This window comes from Nycticebus coucang, chromosome 7 (assembly GCF_027406575.1).
Source record: "Nycticebus coucang isolate mNycCou1 chromosome 7, mNycCou1.pri, whole genome shotgun sequence".
Lineage (NCBI taxonomy): Eukaryota > Metazoa > Chordata > Mammalia > Primates > Lorisidae > Nycticebus > Nycticebus coucang.
The window spans coordinates 99,101,484-99,119,204 of NC_069786.1; the positions used below are offsets into that span (position 1 = coordinate 99,101,484).

The 17,721-nt window shown below is 37.0% G+C and overlaps 1 protein-coding gene across 7 annotated transcripts in view; it reads right to left on the minus strand.

Moving 5' to 3' along the window:
* The window catches only part of ALS2 (alsin Rho guanine nucleotide exchange factor ALS2), an 86,187-nt gene that overhangs the window by 24,620 nt on the left and 43,846 nt on the right, over positions 1-17,721 (minus strand). For all 7 annotated transcript variants that reach the window (XM_053597517.1, XM_053597523.1, XM_053597521.1 and 4 more), the window contains 11 exons: positions 14,864-15,026; positions 10,530-10,661; positions 9,999-10,127; positions 9,490-9,560; positions 8,980-9,046; positions 8,448-8,650; positions 8,275-8,340; positions 6,682-6,780; positions 5,570-5,734; positions 3,440-3,551; positions 3,148-3,225 (listed from right to left, as the gene is read on the minus strand). In XM_053597517.1, the coding sequence (XP_053453492.1) occupies positions 3,148-3,225; positions 3,440-3,551; positions 5,570-5,734; positions 6,682-6,780; positions 8,275-8,340; positions 8,448-8,650; positions 8,980-9,046; positions 9,490-9,560; positions 9,999-10,127; positions 10,530-10,661; positions 14,864-15,026 (1,285 nt within the window). The remainder of the gene's footprint in view (positions 1-3,147; positions 3,226-3,439; positions 3,552-5,569; positions 5,735-6,681; positions 6,781-8,274; positions 8,341-8,447; positions 8,651-8,979; positions 9,047-9,489; positions 9,561-9,998; positions 10,128-10,529; positions 10,662-14,863; positions 15,027-17,721) is intronic.

A 17,721-nucleotide genomic window follows, 5' to 3' on the forward strand; every position in this document is an offset into this window, starting at 1 on the left:
GAGGCTGAGGTGGGAGAATCCTTTGATCTCAGGAGTTCCAGACAAGCCTGAGCAAGAATAAGACCCCATCTCTACTAAAAGTACAAAAAGTAGCTCAGCACTATGGTCGGTGCCTGTAGTCCCAGCTACTTAGGAGGCTGAGGCAGGAAGACTGCTTGAGCCCATGAATTTGAGTTTGCTGTGAGGTACGCTGATGACATGTGATTCTAGCCTTGGTTAAGAAACTAAGACTCTGTCTTAAACAAAAACAAAAATAAACCTCACAAAGTAATGAATGCTCAGGGCCAGATAACTTCACTGGTAAATTCTACCACACATTCAAAGAAGAAATAATAACCAAACTTCACAAACTCTTTCAGAAAACAGAGGAGGAAAAAATACTTCCTAACTCATTCTAAGAGGCCAGTATTATCCTGATACCAGACTGACAAAAATGTTACAAGACAACTCTATCTTATCAGGCAATGTTTGCTTAATTAAAAAAAAAAAAAGAAAAGAAAAAGAACAATATATTATCTCTCACAGATGCAAAAATTCTCAACAAAATATTAGCATGAAATGCAGCAACATATAAAAAGAATTATGCATGATGACCATATATGTATGATTTATTCCAAGAAAGCAAGGTTGATTTAACATCAGAAAAGCAAAAACATACTATATTAGAATAAATGCAAAAAACAAATGATCATCTCTATAGACCAAAAAAAACAGCACTGTAACAAAATAATTTTCCACTAAAATAATTTCCACTAAATATAAAAAATTATAAAGATGTCCACTCTTACTACTTTGCAACATTCTACTGGAGATTCCAGCCAGTGCAATCAGACAAGAAAAAGAAATAAAAGCCTTCCATATTGTAAAGAAAGAAGCAAAAAATGTCTGTATTTGCAGTAACATGATTCTGTGTGCAAAAAATCCTAAGACATTAACCAGAAAACTACTAAAACGAATAAATCAATTCAGTAAGGTTTCATGATATAAGAACAAAAGACAGTCAATTTTTAAAATACAATACCAATGAACAATTCAAAAATAATTCAATAAAATATTAATACTTTGTAATAAATTTAACCAAAGAAATACAAGGACATTTACACTGAAAACTACAAAACACTGCAGAATGAAATTAAAGAGGATCTTAAAAAAACCGGAGGGCTAGGTGCAGTGGCTCACGCCTGTAATCCCAGCACTCTGGGAGGCCGACGAGGGTGAATTGCTTGAGTTCAGGAGTTTCAGACCAGCCTGAGCAAGAGCAAGATCCTTCTCTATAAATAGCTGCGTGTTGTGGCGGGTGCCTATAGTCCCAGCTACTTGGGAGGCTGAGGCAAGAGGATCATTTGAGCCCAAGTGTTCGAGGTTGCTGTGAGCTATGAGGCCAGAGCACTCTACTGAGGGCAACATAGTGAGACTCTGTCTCAAATATAAATAAATAAATAAATAAAAATGTAAAAATCTGAGATGTTCTGTGTTCATGAATTGGAAGATTCAGTATCATCAAGATGGGAATTCTCCCCAAATTGATCTATAGTTTCATTCCAATCTCTATTAAAATCTCAGCAGACTTTATAGCAGAATGTGACAAGCCAGTCCTAAAACTTATATGGCAAATGGATAACCAAAACAATTCTGAATAAGAAGAAATTTGAAGGACTTAACTTCCTGACTTCACAACTTACTATAAAGTCTATAATAATCAAGATAGTGTGGTATTAAGCATAAGGAGAGGTATGTTGATCCATGGAATATAACTGAGAGACCAAAAATAAAACCACTTTTTATTTTTTGTTAATTAATTTCAACAAAGGTGCCAAGATTCAATGGGGAAAGGTACTGGGGAATTTGGATACCCACATGCAAAAAGATTAATTTACACTCATAACTCAAACTACATAAAAAAAGTTACCTCAAAATGAATCATAGACCTAAATACAAAAGGTAAAACCATAAAACTTATAAAAGCAAACACAGATAAAAACTTCATAGCATCAAAAGTAAAACATTTTTGGATAAATAAGACTTCATTAAAATTAAAAACTTCTATGCTTCATAAGACACATTAAGAAAATAAAAGACAAGTCACAGACTGTGAGAAAGCTTTTGCAATTCACTATCTGATAAAAGACACATATCCAGAATATATAAAGAAACTTTACAATTCAACAATAAAACCAAAAGCACCTAAATTTTAAAATGGGCAAAAGATTTAAGTAGACATTTCATCAGAGAAGATATATGCATCACTAATAAGCACGCGAAAGTATCCTATATGCCATCTGTCACTAGGGAAATGCAAATTAGTTAAAGCCACGAGCTACCACTTCATACCCACTGAAACAGCTCTAAGGAAAAAGACAGAAAATAAAAAATAGTTTGATATGGAGAAATTAGAATCCTCACACACTACTGATGGGATGAAAAATGGTGCAGCCACTTTGGAAAGAGTCTGACAGTTTCTTAAGATGTCAAACAAGGCTGGGTATAATGGCTCACACCTGTAATCATAGCACTTTGAGGAGTTGAGGCAGGAAGACTGCTTGAGGTCAGGAGTTTGAGACCAGCCTGAGCAAGAGCGAGACGCCCCGTCTCTACAAAAATTAGCCTGCTGTGGTGGCATGCACCTGTAATCTCAGTTACCTAGAAGGCTAAGGCTGGAGGATTGCTTGAGCTCAGGAGTTTGAGGTTGCAGTGAGCTATGAAAATGCTATTGCACTCTAACCCAGGTGACAGAGCAAAAGACCCTGTCTCTCCAAAACTCCCCGAGAGTTTGCGGTTGCTGTGAGCTCTGATGCCACAGCATTCTACCGAGGGTGACAAAATGAGACTCTATATCCAAAAAAAAAAAGACAAAAAAAGACTCTATATTCAAAAACAATACGCTAAGTGTAAAAAGCGACACGGGAGGGACCACATGAATAAGAGGAACAGAGGAGGCAAATCTACACAGTGATTGCTGGTTGCCTGGGACTGGAAGTGTATGTGGAGGTGACTGTGAATGTGCAGGAGGGGTAGTCTCAAGTAATGGAAATGTTCTAAAATTGGATTATGGTGACGGCTGTACAACTCTATATATTTACTAAAAATCACTGACATGCACACTTATGGGCAAAAGAACATATTAGAGAGAAAAAGATAGTTTCCAACCTTTCCACTAAGAGTCCAGTCATCTGAAAATTCTCCCTCATAGATAGTATCATCTTCGGAAAGTAAAACCCCATTTCCCTATGAGAAGAAATAAAACAAAAATCACAATACATAAAATGCTCAGTAAATTTAGAATGCATGCAGCCATATCCCCAAAGCCTTATCTGATCTTAAAAGTTGAGGAAAATACTAAGTACTAAGTAGGCAGGTCATTAATAAAAAGATCATTTTAAAAGTTGACAAAAGGAGTTTTAAAAAGTCAAATAATAATAAATGCAAATATTCCACTCACCATCATTTTATTAAGGTGAAAGTTGCCTTCATAGTATAATCCAAACTGGGTAACTACCACACCATTCCCTTGACATACATCATCTTGCCACATTCCCATGTACTTTTCCCCTCTGCATAAAAATAAAAAGAAAAACCAAAGGTGACAAAGATAAAGTGGGGAAAAAACAAATCTCACATGGGTGATCCCAAGCACCACCCCTCGGTTGGTATCAATTCCATTTTTCTAATTAGATTGGTTACCCTATCTCTTCAAACATGGGACAATGTGATAGCAAAAGACATCTTACTCAGAGTACATAGCAATGTTCTCTCATAAATTTAATACTGTAGTCTGCCTGACCCACATCTGTATACACTCATTCCCTTATTGATAACTTTAAAATATATAATTTTTTTTAAACAAATGTCCTTTTTTTATATATAGATTTTACTTTATTTTATTTTTTTGCGGTTTTTGGCCAGGGCTGGGTTTGAACCCGCCACCTCCGGCATATGGGACTGGTGCCCTTCCCCTTTGAGCCACAGGCGCCACCTAAAATATATAATTTTTAAAAAGAACGCCAAGAATTCAATTCTAAATAATTTTATTCACTATATAAGAGGCAGAATCAAACCTATGCACAACTTTTTCTTATTCCAACATTTTCTAACTGACAAAAAAAGAAATAGTTTGTCATAAAAGGCTCATTTTTCACCTACTCAAACACAGAGAAATCTTATTAATCTCCATTAAAATGACAAAATAAGTCTAAACTCCTTGTTAAATAATTATGGTGTTTATTAATAACAATGTTTGTTTTAAATCCCACATTATGGAAGTCTTGGTACTTAATAACATCAGGAGGAAAGAGTACAGTAGTCTCCACTTATCTGCGATTTCACTTTCTGTAGTTTTAGTCACCTGTGGTCAACTACAGTCTGGAAATATTATATGGAAAATTCCAGAAATAAACAATTTACAACTGTTAAATTGTTCTGAGTAGCATGATAAGATCTGGCACTGCTCTGCTCCCTTTCGCCCAGGATGTGAATCATCTTTTTATCCAGCATGTAGAAAGTGTGAGTGCTCCCAGCCCATCAGCTGCTCAGTAGCTGGCTTGGTTACCTGAAATTGACTGCTTGCATATCACAGTGCTTGTGTTCAAGTAATCCTTACTTTATTTAATAATGGTCCCAAACCAGAATAGTGACGCTGGCAATTCAGATATGCCAGGTGGAAGCTGTAAAGTGCTTCCTTTAAGTGAAAAGGTAAAAACTTCCAGTTTAGTAAGGAAAGAAAAATTTGTATGCTGAGATTGCTTAATGTCTACAGTAAGAATGAATCTTCTAACTGTGAAATTTGAAAAAGCTAAAAAGAAATGTGTGCTAGTTTTGCTGCCACACCACAAATCGCAAAATTTATGGCCACAACATGTGATACATGTAGATAAATGTTTAGTTAAGATGCAAAAGGCATTAAATTTGTGGGTGGAACACATCAGAAACACATTCTGACCAATAGCAATCAGATTCACAACTATCTGCAGTTTTAGGCATCTAGTAGGGGTCTTGGAAAAAATCCCCTGTAGAAAAGGCAGCAATAATTGTGTACATTAAGTCCAAAGGAAACCAGGTCAAACCAATATTCCTTTCTAAGATTTATTAACTGAATTTAACGAGGCTTGATTTCTAGGTTGCTGGCATGATAACAGGTATTCCTGACAGGAAGTTGAGAAGTTTCCATCATCCCAAAGGAAATTTCCTTTGGCTACCCGTAAAGGTAGACTTTTATTATTGCTTTTCCATAATAAAAGGTAGGTTTTATTCCTGTTTTCTATTGATTGCACTGAAGATTTTTTGTGTGTAAAAATTTGGTAACTTCTATGAAACACTAGCAGCCTTGTCTACAGTTTAGAAAAACGGTACTAATGTTAATGATGAATGATCCTTATCTCATAAAGAAGTAACTTATAGTTTGATCCACAAAAAATGAATAAAATATTGCCTGACGACTATTTCCTTACTGAAAATTTTCCTAATACCATCCAATTAAGACACTCAGTATTCATAAATTATCACTATTTCTGAAGATGTATAGAAAGCTTATCCTCTCACACTGAACTTCAATATTAGAAGCAAAATACTATACCTAGTGATATCATCAAAGACACCATATCCTGCTTTCTTATCCATTACCCACTGGCCAATGAACATACTGGGAGAAGAGGAAGTCAATTTCCCGCTTCGTAGGAGACCATGACCATGACGCATGTTATCTTGAAAACAGCCCTCAAACACTTCACCAGAGGCATAACTGTGGTTGGAAAGAATGAATAAATATCACATGCCATTGAATTCTGATGTTTTACAAAGTTTAGGAGATTCAAAACTATATCTAGTTTCACTGGTATCTATAATTATTTATTATCTTATATGATTATTTTTCACCAGGCAAAAAAAATCTCACCTTTGAATGATTAAGGCTAAGAAGTTAAAGACATGATAGATGTATTTTGCATGAACATGGAGAAAAAAAAAGATGTCCTTAGTCCCCTATAATGGGAAAGAACAAAAAGTTCTGCCCATTAGAGTCAAGTGATAAAAATAAGATAAATTTATAGACAAGACATGTAGGAGACTCTATGAGAAAGGTATGGTTTATACAGTTTGTGTAATTTAAAAAAGAACTAAATTTAATAACCTAATATTTTCATCTTGTGATAGATGAAGAATTAATCTTTTTTTTTGACACAGAGACTCACTGTGTTCACTCTCAGTGAAGTGCTGTGGCATCACAGCTCACAGCAACCTTAAACTCTTGGGCTTAAGTGATTCTTTTGCCTCAGCCTTCCAAGTAGCTAGGACTATAGGTGCCCACCACAATGCCTGGCTATTTTTTTGTTGTAGTTGTCATTGTTGTTTTAGCAGGCCCAGGCTGGGTTTGACCCCGCCAGCCTGGGTGTATGTGGCTGGCGCCCTAACCAGTGAGCTACGGGTGCTGAGCTGGAAGAGTTAATCTTTTTTTTTTTTTTTTTGCAGTTTTTGGCTGGGGCCAGGTTTGAACCTGCCACCTCCGGTATTTGGGGCCGGCGTCCTACTCCTTGAGCCACAGGCGCCGCCCGAGTTAATCTTTTAAAATAAGACCTTAGAGTTTCAGGCACTAGATGAGTAAATAAAATATAATCCTTGAAAATTTTAGCTACACAAACATTTAGGTTTACAAGGTTCTTTGAAAAAGCAGTACCAGTCTAATGTTATTACCTATAGACTCCTTGACCACACATTTTTCCTTCTTTCCAAAGGCCCACATAATGATCTTCTTTGTTCGTTGCCTTATTTGGGATTTTGTATTCTCCATACCTGCCAAGAAAAATGGAAAAGATCAGAAAATGCTTTTATGACATATTCACCTTTTATATGTATATATCATTAAACATTTTAACAAGAAAGATAGAGAAAAGATTTACCTTTAGGAGAAAAGGAGTAAATGGACTCTTAATTTAATCTGAATCTATTACCTAAGCCAGGGATCCTCAACCTCGGCCCACCGAGGACATTGATCTGGCCCTCCTGGTGTTTTTCCACCGCTGCCTGTCCTGCTACAGTGCTCATGTGTGGAATGTGTGCGGCACTCTCTGACTCCCCTCCTCTCTGTCTCGGGACTAACTGATCCACACTTGCATCACTTGTTACAACTAGCAGTGACAAATATGGAACCAGACATTGACCATCTCATTAGCCAAAAGCAGACCCATAGTCCCCATTGAAATACTGGTAAGTTTGTTGATTTAACTTGAGTTGTTCTTCATTTTAAATATTGTATTTGTTCCCATTTGTTTTTTTAATTCAAAATAAGATATGTGCAATGTGCATAGGAATTTGTTCATAGTTTTGTTTTTTTTAAACTATAGTCTGGCCCTCCAATGGTCTGAGGAACAGTGAACTGGCCCCCTGTTTAAAAGTTTGAGTACCCCTGACCTAAGCTGTTTGGCAAGCCTTAGAGGAGTGGGACATCAACCCCACTACAGTGAGAGATTAGGTGTTTTTCCCCAAGCCCAGTGAAAAAACAGAAGACCTGCGTCCTGGCCTACCTCTGTCACTAATTAGCCACATCACCCTAGATAAACCCAGGTATCCAGATCCCTTATCTGGATAATAAGGGGGATAAATCAGATTATCTACAGTCTCTTCTCCTAAAAACTCCATTAAAAAGACATTTAAAAATATTACGAAAATGTACACTATCACAGACAAAAAGTTACCTTTATCTATTCAATTATGTATCTTTTTAATGTAGTAAAATAAATTACTTCTTTATCATGATACAAAATACTTCACTGCCATAAATTAATAATATAAATATATTTGCAGTGTTAGAAAACATGACAAGCTTATACAAAAATAATGTCATTAGAATATTAGGATATAACTCACAAGATGTCCCCTTCAAAACTCATAGAAATTAAAGATGATTTAATACTACAGAAAGGAAAATTTCTCAATGTCCTTTGGGTAAAGGAGGCACTACTGTCTCAACAGTTTCAACATCAACATTACCCAAGGTTCTCAATCTTAACAACTTAGAAATGGATAGAAAACACAGTCCTATTTTAACTGCTGAGAGACTGAGTTGAGGTCACACAGCTATGAAGGTAAATGACTTGGTAAATCACAGGCTACATCCCAGACTCCCACCTCTCTTCATGCTCATACATGTGCATAATAAGCCTTACTACATTGCATGCATTTCTAAAACACAACACAAAATCCTACTACTTGTTTGAAAAGTAACTCTGAACATAAACTAATACAATGTGACTGAATGCATTCTCATATTTTATGCAATTTTCTTACCCATCTTCCAAGCCATTCCTGAACATGCCAGAATACATCTTTCCATCAGGCCACTTCAAAACCCCTCTGGAATGCATAGGCAAAGAATAGTGCATGTTAACTAATGTTTCAGATACTTCTTCTATAATGTGACTATCATCCTCAACCCAGGCATAAATGTGAAGCATTTTCACCTGCCATGAGGCTTCCCTGAAAGCCAGCGTCCGTCATAGGTTGCATCCTTGAGGCGAGGATCCTTGTAGAAAGTATATTTGGCACTGCGTGAAATGGGTGGTTCCTGCCTCTGAACGCTGCTCCCACTTCCATAAGGTGGAAGATCAGATGTCCCCCTCAAAGCCTGATCCACAGCTTGGCTTATGGCCCGTAGCCACTTAGTCTAGGAGCAAAAGGTATGTGTCAGTAAACAAAGGCAACAACTCATCAAGCCTTGCTTTAAACCCTGCTAGCTTTTCTGGGTGTAAATAATTTTTCTGTCTCCTAATGTTTTTTCTTACTAATTGAGCAATACTGATTGGCTTTTGGTTTTCACTACTATATGTTTAAAATTAAGTCACATAAAAGAAACAAAGACCTATAATTGTAAATTTATCAGATTCATTGTGAATCATTGGTAAACTAAGAACAATTTTTATGTCTTCTTTATTACCACAAGAGGCAGAATGAGCCAGGCCAAAGAAAGGAAAGAAAATACCACAACGGACTAACCTTTTCCTGGGGTGTTGATGAAATGAGAGTGAACTGCTCCTCAGGAGTGGTTATCTTTAAGCCATTCCTAAAACGTTCACAAGGATAAATACCAGTGGGTATGACAACCTGCTATTACAATATCAATCCTTAAATATGAAAAGCAACGTGTTTACTTCCAGAGGAGCAGAAGTCAATTTTAATGTAAATGCTCATGTTCTGGACTTGGGTCTCAGAATGGGAGAAAGAGCAGAAAAACTCTGCTCTGTGTTGAACAATGGGAGTGAAAAATAGAGATGCCTTTCCACCACCTATCATGATTTGCCATGATCTTCACAACAGGCGAGTTTGATGGACAGGCCATTTTACTACCTGATATGTTGGGAGGTGAGCCTCATTATGCAGAATGGAGAGGCAGCCTCATGAGCCCTCCTGAACTTTTTATGAAAATAAAAAGTAAATAAGTAAATAAAGAGGGGAAGAAAGGGAGAGCAGTGGAAGTTGTGGGGTAGGGAGAAGGGGCGCACTTACACACCACCAGCTTCTTCAGACAGTGGCTCCGCCCACAGTGTGGCCAAGGGAAAAACATGGTGCGTGGAGAACTGAAATAGAACAAGGAGGCAAGGTCTACAAAGCCCATGTGGATCTCAGGGTCTCTGCTGCATCCCCCTCATGGCATTAATCTACACAGGTCTTACAGTTTCTGCTGCACAACCCCCTTGAAATGGTTACGCCCATGTGGGTGCCACCATCTCTGCCTTATAGTCCCCCCAACATAGCTCACCCCGGGGCCCTTGCCATCTCTATTGCAGGGTGCCCCTCCACATGGCCGACACTCATTCTCAAAGTAGAAACTAAAAATATAACTCTCTGAAATCTAGCATATACCACGAATGCAAGCTGTGGCTAAATATTCTCTTTTATTTAATAGTTTCAGCAAAACCACAATAGTTTTTTAACACAAACTGATGGTATAACTAATTAATAAATATAATATTCTACCTTTCAGGGCCTCTTTTAAGGTTAGGAATCCAGCCTACCTGGGCATGGACCAGGGCATCATTAAAGAGAATGAACCAATTCACAGAAAACCGCCCAGCATGCTGCAGAGACAGGGCTCGGTTACTGCTCTCACACAATAGGCGACGCTCTGGCTTCCTCAGGGAATCCTGGAATTAAAAACAAAGTCAAATAATCAAAATTATTTTAACATGCAAAGAGAAAGTGAGACAGGCACAAATCACATTTAGGGGAATTTGTTGATCACAGCTTAGCTTGGTGTTCAAACTAAATTTAGATGGGATCCAAACACTTCATAAAATTAGAGCTTAAAGAAGATTAGAAAGAAGTCAGGAATAAACTAAAGGAGGTGAGCCAGGTCTTCAGAGAGGATTTCCAGAAACGAGAGAAGGTGTTGCTATTTAGAGCACCCGCTGCTATGGTCCTTAGACATTTTAGGAAAGCGGTCATTAAAACAGTACCATAAATACATGAGGAACAGAGAAAATTATGACAATTGTTATGGAAATGCCTGCTGCTTGCTAGGGTAGCAAATCACAGGCATGGTTTACCGTCATTTTTCCAGGAAAGGTCTTCCAGAAGCCCAGTGTGTATTCTGCTTCCTTCCTTTTTCTGCCAAGATGGAGAGCAAGAGACTCGTAACAAGAACTGGAATCCTGAAGTTTCTGATATTCTGGAGATGTCTAGAGGCCAATAAATAAGTGGAAAAAAAGAACATAAAACAATCGTCCAGAATCTGTAGGCTCAGCGTAATTTCAATACATAGTATTATATTTAGGGAGAAAATTCAGCCAACTTCCCATTTTATCACACATAACATTAAGAAGATGTATACTGGCTGGGTACATTGGCTCATACCTGTAATCCTAGCACTCTGGGAGGCCAAGGGGGGACAACTGCTTGAGCTCCGGAGTTTGAGGCCAGCCTAAGTAAGAGTAAGCTTACTTACTTAGAGTTAAGTAAGAGTCAGAGTAAGACCCCCTTCTCTACTAAAAATAGAAAAAACTAGCTGGGTGTTGTGGGGGAGGGGGGGCATCAGTAGTCCCAGCTGCTTGGGAGACTGAGGCAAGAGGATTACTTGAGCTCAAGATTTTGAGGTTGCTATGAGCTATGATAATGCCATGGCACTCTCTACCCAGGGTGACAAAGTAAGACTCTCTCAAAAAAAAGAAAGAAAGAAAAGAAAAAAGAAGTATATTAAAGGAAGCTGGGAAAAGAAGATTGGTTTCAGAAAAATTCTACTAAATAGGTACCTATGAAATAGGGGAATAACTCAAGTAAGGAAGAACCAAAATCTGGCAATTATCAGTGAGGAGAGCAGCAATTCTCAAAAGTTTTGGGCTCAGGATGCCTTTGTTTTGTATATGTGAACAATGTCTATTGATATTTGCCATATTAGAAATGAAACTAAGAAATTTTTAAAAATTCTTATTAATTCACTTTAAATAAAATAACACTTAAAATAAAAAATAACTGTATTTTCCAAAACAGTTATATCCCAAAACTGTGGCAATGGTCCACATTTTTTCAAATCTTTTTATCTGGCTTAAAGAATAACGGCTGGACTTTCATACCTACTTTTCCATTTAATCTGCTGTGATACACTGTTTGGTTGAAATAAATGAAGGAAATCTGGCCTTATAAAGTATATAATAGGAAAAGGGAGAAGTATTTTAATAGCTATTCCCCTTTGATACTATATTAAAACTTATTAAGTGGTAGCTTCTTAAAGGGTAGCTGCAACGTGGAATCTGAAACCACAGCAATGAATTTTGGTACTCTGTTATATATTACAATTCACTAGTCTATGTAAATTTACCAAGGGATTGACAAAAAAAAAATTCACTAGTCTATCTTGTACTTTGAATACGTCTTTTCCCACACATGATTTTGTAACATTGTAGATTGGAGATTTAGAAAATATTAGTTGACAGAGTTATAGAGATCTTCCAAATGTTGATAAACTATCTTCTACAACATCAAAAATCACATAATAATATTACCACCAATATCATTAGAAAAAGTCCTATGTAGTAGGAAATTGTCAGGCTCACAGTGGTAGATACAAGTCTCTAATGTTTTTGCTTAAAAATTCCTATTTTATCTTTGGCAGCACATACTATCCATTGTTCTCCCTGAAATTGCAGGTTCATTTACTCATTTTCAAGAAAATATTTGCCAGTTCCCAAATCTGAATAATCATAGTTTATTTATCAAATGTTCTTTCAAGTTTTAAAAAAGCCTCTCAATGACAATCATGCTTTTTCTTAAAAAACTACCTTTCAGTACACAGCAGAACTGCTTTATGCATACTTCCCATTTTGTCACACATAATATTAAAAAGATGTATAGTCAATGGTTGAAGTTAAATAAAATTAATAATTTTTACTGCTTCATAAAGCACACTTTAAAGTAAACTGGCATTTTGTTTTTTAACTGCAAGTGCATGATGGTGAAGGACGATGACTCTGAGAATAGTTTGGTGCCACTGCCTCAAGTCCTGCTAAGTAGCCAAAAGTTTTAACCACCTTTACTTTTGCACCATCAATATAATGACAATATAGTGGAAAAGGCAAATGTCTTTGAATTGTCATGAAAATAGTTATGACCTCCTGAAAGGATCTTTGGAATTCCCAGGGGTCTGCAAACCAAGCTGTTAGAACCCATTACTAGGATGGGGTAAAACTGCTGTGCCGTGTGGTAAGCAGAAGGTAAGATGAATGTAATTACTCTACATTCTACAATTCTGGAGTCACTCATATGCATTTTTCCCATTCATTTAAGAAGCATTTGATGAATATCTACCATATATAGAACATTCTGCTGAGTGCTAAGGATTGTGGAAAAATAAAAAAGGAAGGCATGATCTTTATCTTCTGGGAGCTTATAACTAGACAGAGAACACAGGAAAACGTACAACATGCCAGAATAAAGTAGTGGTTTTGTTAATAGGTTATATGTCAGAAGAGATAACACAGAAAAGTGTCTAAGAGAACAGACTCTGGACATGAATTCATCTCTGCCAATTCTCAGCTGTAACTCAATTCTTTTCATCTGTAGAAGGGGAAAAGTAACTATTTCACAGGGTTGATGTGGAATTAAATGAATATACATAACACAATTAGGCCAGTGACTAGCTCATGGAATGAATTCAATATTAAGTAGTAGTATTATTTTTATATGGAGACATTTAAAAAATACATATGTGTGTATCTGCACACACATACATGATATCTAGGCTGTACCTCAGACTTACTAAATTATATCTTACAGTGATGGAAAATAGACACGTGTGTTTTGAAAAGGACTTTTACAGATGATGTTGGTCCCCTGTTATAAGGATGATAAAGCCTACGGATACAACATGAGACGTGAATAATAGAAAAAGTAGTAGCAAAACACAGAGCAGGTAATAAGTAATTCTCAAAAGACGAGGAGGGGAGGGAGAGGCAGAATAGTAGGGAGGGCTTGGTTTTCATGAGAAAAATGACTTTTGCCTCAGGTTGTCAAAGTTTCCTTTAACAATGGGAATAGGGCTATTTCAGGAAAGAAATATTAAGGACAGCAGAGCTATACTCAGGAAACCTGAACTGACACATGAACACAAGGTAGAAGATAAGGCCAGAGGATACCAGATGGCGAAGGGCCTTGATGCCAAACAAGTCTAAATTGCTCCACAGATTATAGCCTTTGGACTGGAAATAGTATAATATCAAACTCTGAAGAATTCTAAGCTGATCTAGAAAGGAAGATATTTTTATTAATTGAGGCCATGTTGAACTGAAATCTATATCTCTTTTTTTTTTTGCATCTTAAAATCTTTTTTATTTTTATTTTTTTTTTATTAAATCATAACTGTATACATTGATATGATCATGGGCCATCATACACTCGCTTCATAAACCATTTGACACATTTTTATCACAGTGGTTAACATAGCCTTTCTGGCGTTATCTCAGTTACTGTGCCAAAACATTTACATTCTACAGTTACCAAGTTTCGCAAATGCCCCTGTAAGATGCACCACAGGTGTGATCCCACCGATCCCCCTCCCTCTACCCACCCCCCCCGAAATCTGTATCTCATTGGGATATTTGACAATTCAAACCTTTACAGGTGAAGTAGATCCATTTAGGTTAAAACTGAAACCAGACTAAAGCAAAAACCTACAAGACCACAGTAGGATCAAATGTAGAAAATCCACCTCAGTGAGGTCACTCTGGACTATCTAGACCAAGAGATAGATCCCAAGATTTAAATAATTCTTTCTCTAGAGCCCTTCAGAGTAGAAACAAAATGAAATCATATTTCAGTACAATTTCAAAGGTGACTGTTTCAGGACCAGCTTTAACATACAGCCATATCCCAGAGTGGTGCTAATTTCCTAGGACTCTACCCAGAAAAGTGGAGTAATTAACATTTGAGAAATCCTAATTTAACATTCATTTCTCATAGCATTTGCTAAGGCGATGCAAACGCCTGACATGAGTCTATCCTGATTACAGGTGGAATCTGCACTGCCTCCTGAGCATGTGCCATTATACAGAAAGCCAGGGCATTTAAGGGCTCTGGGTAACTCAAACTCAATAAACTTTGACAACCACTGAGTAGCATCATAATAGGATCTCAAATTTAGACATAGCTTCATAAATGAATAATACAGTTAATCTTGATAAGGTACTAAAAGGAAACAATCCACAGAAAACTAGGTTTGTCTACGGTCATACTTTTCTCTTTCATTTCCTTGAAGAAAAAGAAATTAAGACACAGGTAAATATTAAATTAGTGGAGTTTTAGATCTTGCAGTCACATAATCTAAACAAACAAATAAACAGCTATATCTTTAGCTTTCCAACTGTGCAAAGGGGTATATGTGGGACCTTACCACTTCAAAACAAGTAGCAAGCTTTAGCAAAACTTTCGCATAATTATGAAGTCGTCTGATTGGCAAGAAAAACAAAGTATTCATTATTTCCATCAACTGAGTGTTTTCAACATTCACTTCCGATAAATCTTGCAACAGCTCTTGGTTTTTATTTAAGAAATCACTGGAGGCGGAGGGAAAAAAAGATTTAGTTAATCATTCTGGTATTGATAATACACATGATATTGAATAAAAATTTCACTAGATAGTACCTTTTCCGGAATGCACATTTCTAGGTGCTATGAAGGCAGCAGAAGATAAATACAATGAATAAGCCAGATATAATTAAAGAATTTCCCTATTGATAAAATTAGATATTTTGAGTAAAAAAGTAGTAAATGGTATAAGTAACTCTAATAGAAATGTTTAATCACACAATTGTACTTTAAGTGAAATGAATCATGCAGCTACAATTTCAGGGAATATCAGAGACCATCTGCTATCCATTACCTGTTAATTTCAAAGCTACAGGACACAGGAACAAAAGGCAAGACTAATTTCTCTAATTAGTTGTGTTACACAAAAATACTAGAAGGAAAGCAAAGTTCCTTGCTCCAACAGATTAACCACAGATGTTGAAATACTCTTACTTTCTTTTTTTCCTAATTATTGATCACCTAATAAGAGTTTATTACAGGGGCCGGCAGTGGCTCACACCTGTAATCCTACCACTCCAGGAGGCTGAGGCAAGTGGATTGTTTGAGTTCAGGAGTTCCAGACCAGCCTGAACAAGAGTGAGACCCCATCTCTACTAAAAATAGAAAAACTAGTCAGGTGTGGTGGCACGTGCCTGAAGTCTTAGCTACTCAAGACACTGAGACAAAAGGACTGGTCAAGCCCAAGAGTTTGAGGTTGCTGTGACCTATGATGCCACAACACTCTACTGAGGGTGAAAAAGTTAGACTTGTTTCAAAAAAAAAGTTTCTTACAGAAGAATAAAGGCTGCAAGAACCAGTACTACAATTAATAGGAAACAGCAAAGCAAATTACATGTGAAGAAGTCAATGTTGAAATCTTCAAAAGCATTTCAAACTGAAGCCAAAACTTAGCTTATATATTCAAAAATTTTACTGGAAATTTTGATGCTGATCAGTATCCTAGTGAGACTCTGTGCACCAGACCAAAATACTTACAAGGTTTATAAAGTGGTTAATGAGACAGAATAATTATCTGTCACTTAATGAGCAAAAGTTATGCACCAGGCACTACCCTGAGTGCTTTATAAACATTACACTACAAGTCCTCCAATAAGACACCAAGTCACACAAGACTAGGAGACAAAAATGAGTCATCATATAATCCCTTAGAGAACTATGGAGTGAAGAGACGTCTAATCCAGAAATTGTGAAATACTATCTTGGAAAAATGCAATAAAAGTGTGTAACAATTTCCAGGAACCCAAAGTTCAATGGCTCAAATCTGACTATTGTATAATACAGAGATATAAGAGATCTTGGATAGAGGGCTCTAAGAAACAAGGTCGAGATTGTTATTTATATTTGGCTTGTGCTGATTCCTACTTCCTCCTCCATGTTCTACTGCAGAGAGTATATGAAGACTCTTAGTTAATCCTACAAGTGTTCTGCTTTGACCTGCTCTGAGACATGGAACAGTAAGCACTTCTTCCTTGGACCATACATCCCCTGGCTACCCAGGACTCAGTCCACCCTAGAGAAAGATTCCAATCTGTGAACCCCAATACTTTCCAGACTCATTCATGTCCTTACCTACAATCTTCCCCCAAAGCAGCCCAGGTATGCTTCTAAGACATCTGAACGAGAGACTGATCAGTTTTTCTTCTCTTGGGACTATAGTGACAACATTGCTCTTTCCTTACATGGTTAGGCTTGTATTTTATTAAGATTTTTAAAGCAAAAATAAATATATTAAAGGTAGAAACAACCCAATTGTCCATCAGCAGATAAACGAAAAACAGAATGTGTATGTATGTACACATATTATGGGATATTATCGGCTACAACATAATGGACCTTAAAAACAGTATGTTTAAGGAAATAAATCAGATGTAGAAGGGCGAATGTGTGACTCTACTTATAAAAGGTACCTGGAGGCTTGGCACCTGTAGCTCAGCGGCTAGGGTGCCAGCCACATACACCAGAGCTGGCAGGTTCGAACCCAGCTGGGGCCTGCTAACCAACAATGACAACAACAACAACAACAACAAATAGCCAGGCATTGTGGCAGGCGCCTGTAGTCCCAGCTATTTGGGAGGCTGAGGCAAGAAAATTGCTTAAACTGAAGAGTACGAGGTTGCTGTGAGCTGTGATGTCACAGCACTCTACCGAGGATGACATAGTGAAACTCTGTCTCAAAAAAAAAAAAAAAAAAAAGTACCTAATAGCCAGATTCAGAGAGAAAGGAAACACAAGTTACCAGAGCCTAAGGGGAGACAAGATGGGCAAGTCCTTATACAATGGGCACTGAGTTTTTACTGGGAATTATGAAAAAGTTTTGAGTGTGGACAGTGGCGATAATTACACAACATTGTGAATATGCATGATGCCCATAAATTGTACACTTATGAATGGTTAAAACGATAAACATTATATGACATATATTTTACCACAGTTAAGGGGGGAAAGCCCTGTATCAAACACCAAGCAAGCCTGATAGAAGCAGCTAAACCATAATTCAGCTGAGGGTGAGCACTTCAGTAGCAGCCTGTGGGATCACTATCTGCTCTTAAGTCGAGGGTCTTAAATGCTTCTCTTTAGAATGAAATCTTTAAAATTTTAAATATTGACTTTTTAAATATTTATTGACATCTTTATAAAAGATGTCATTACTCCCTTTAACTA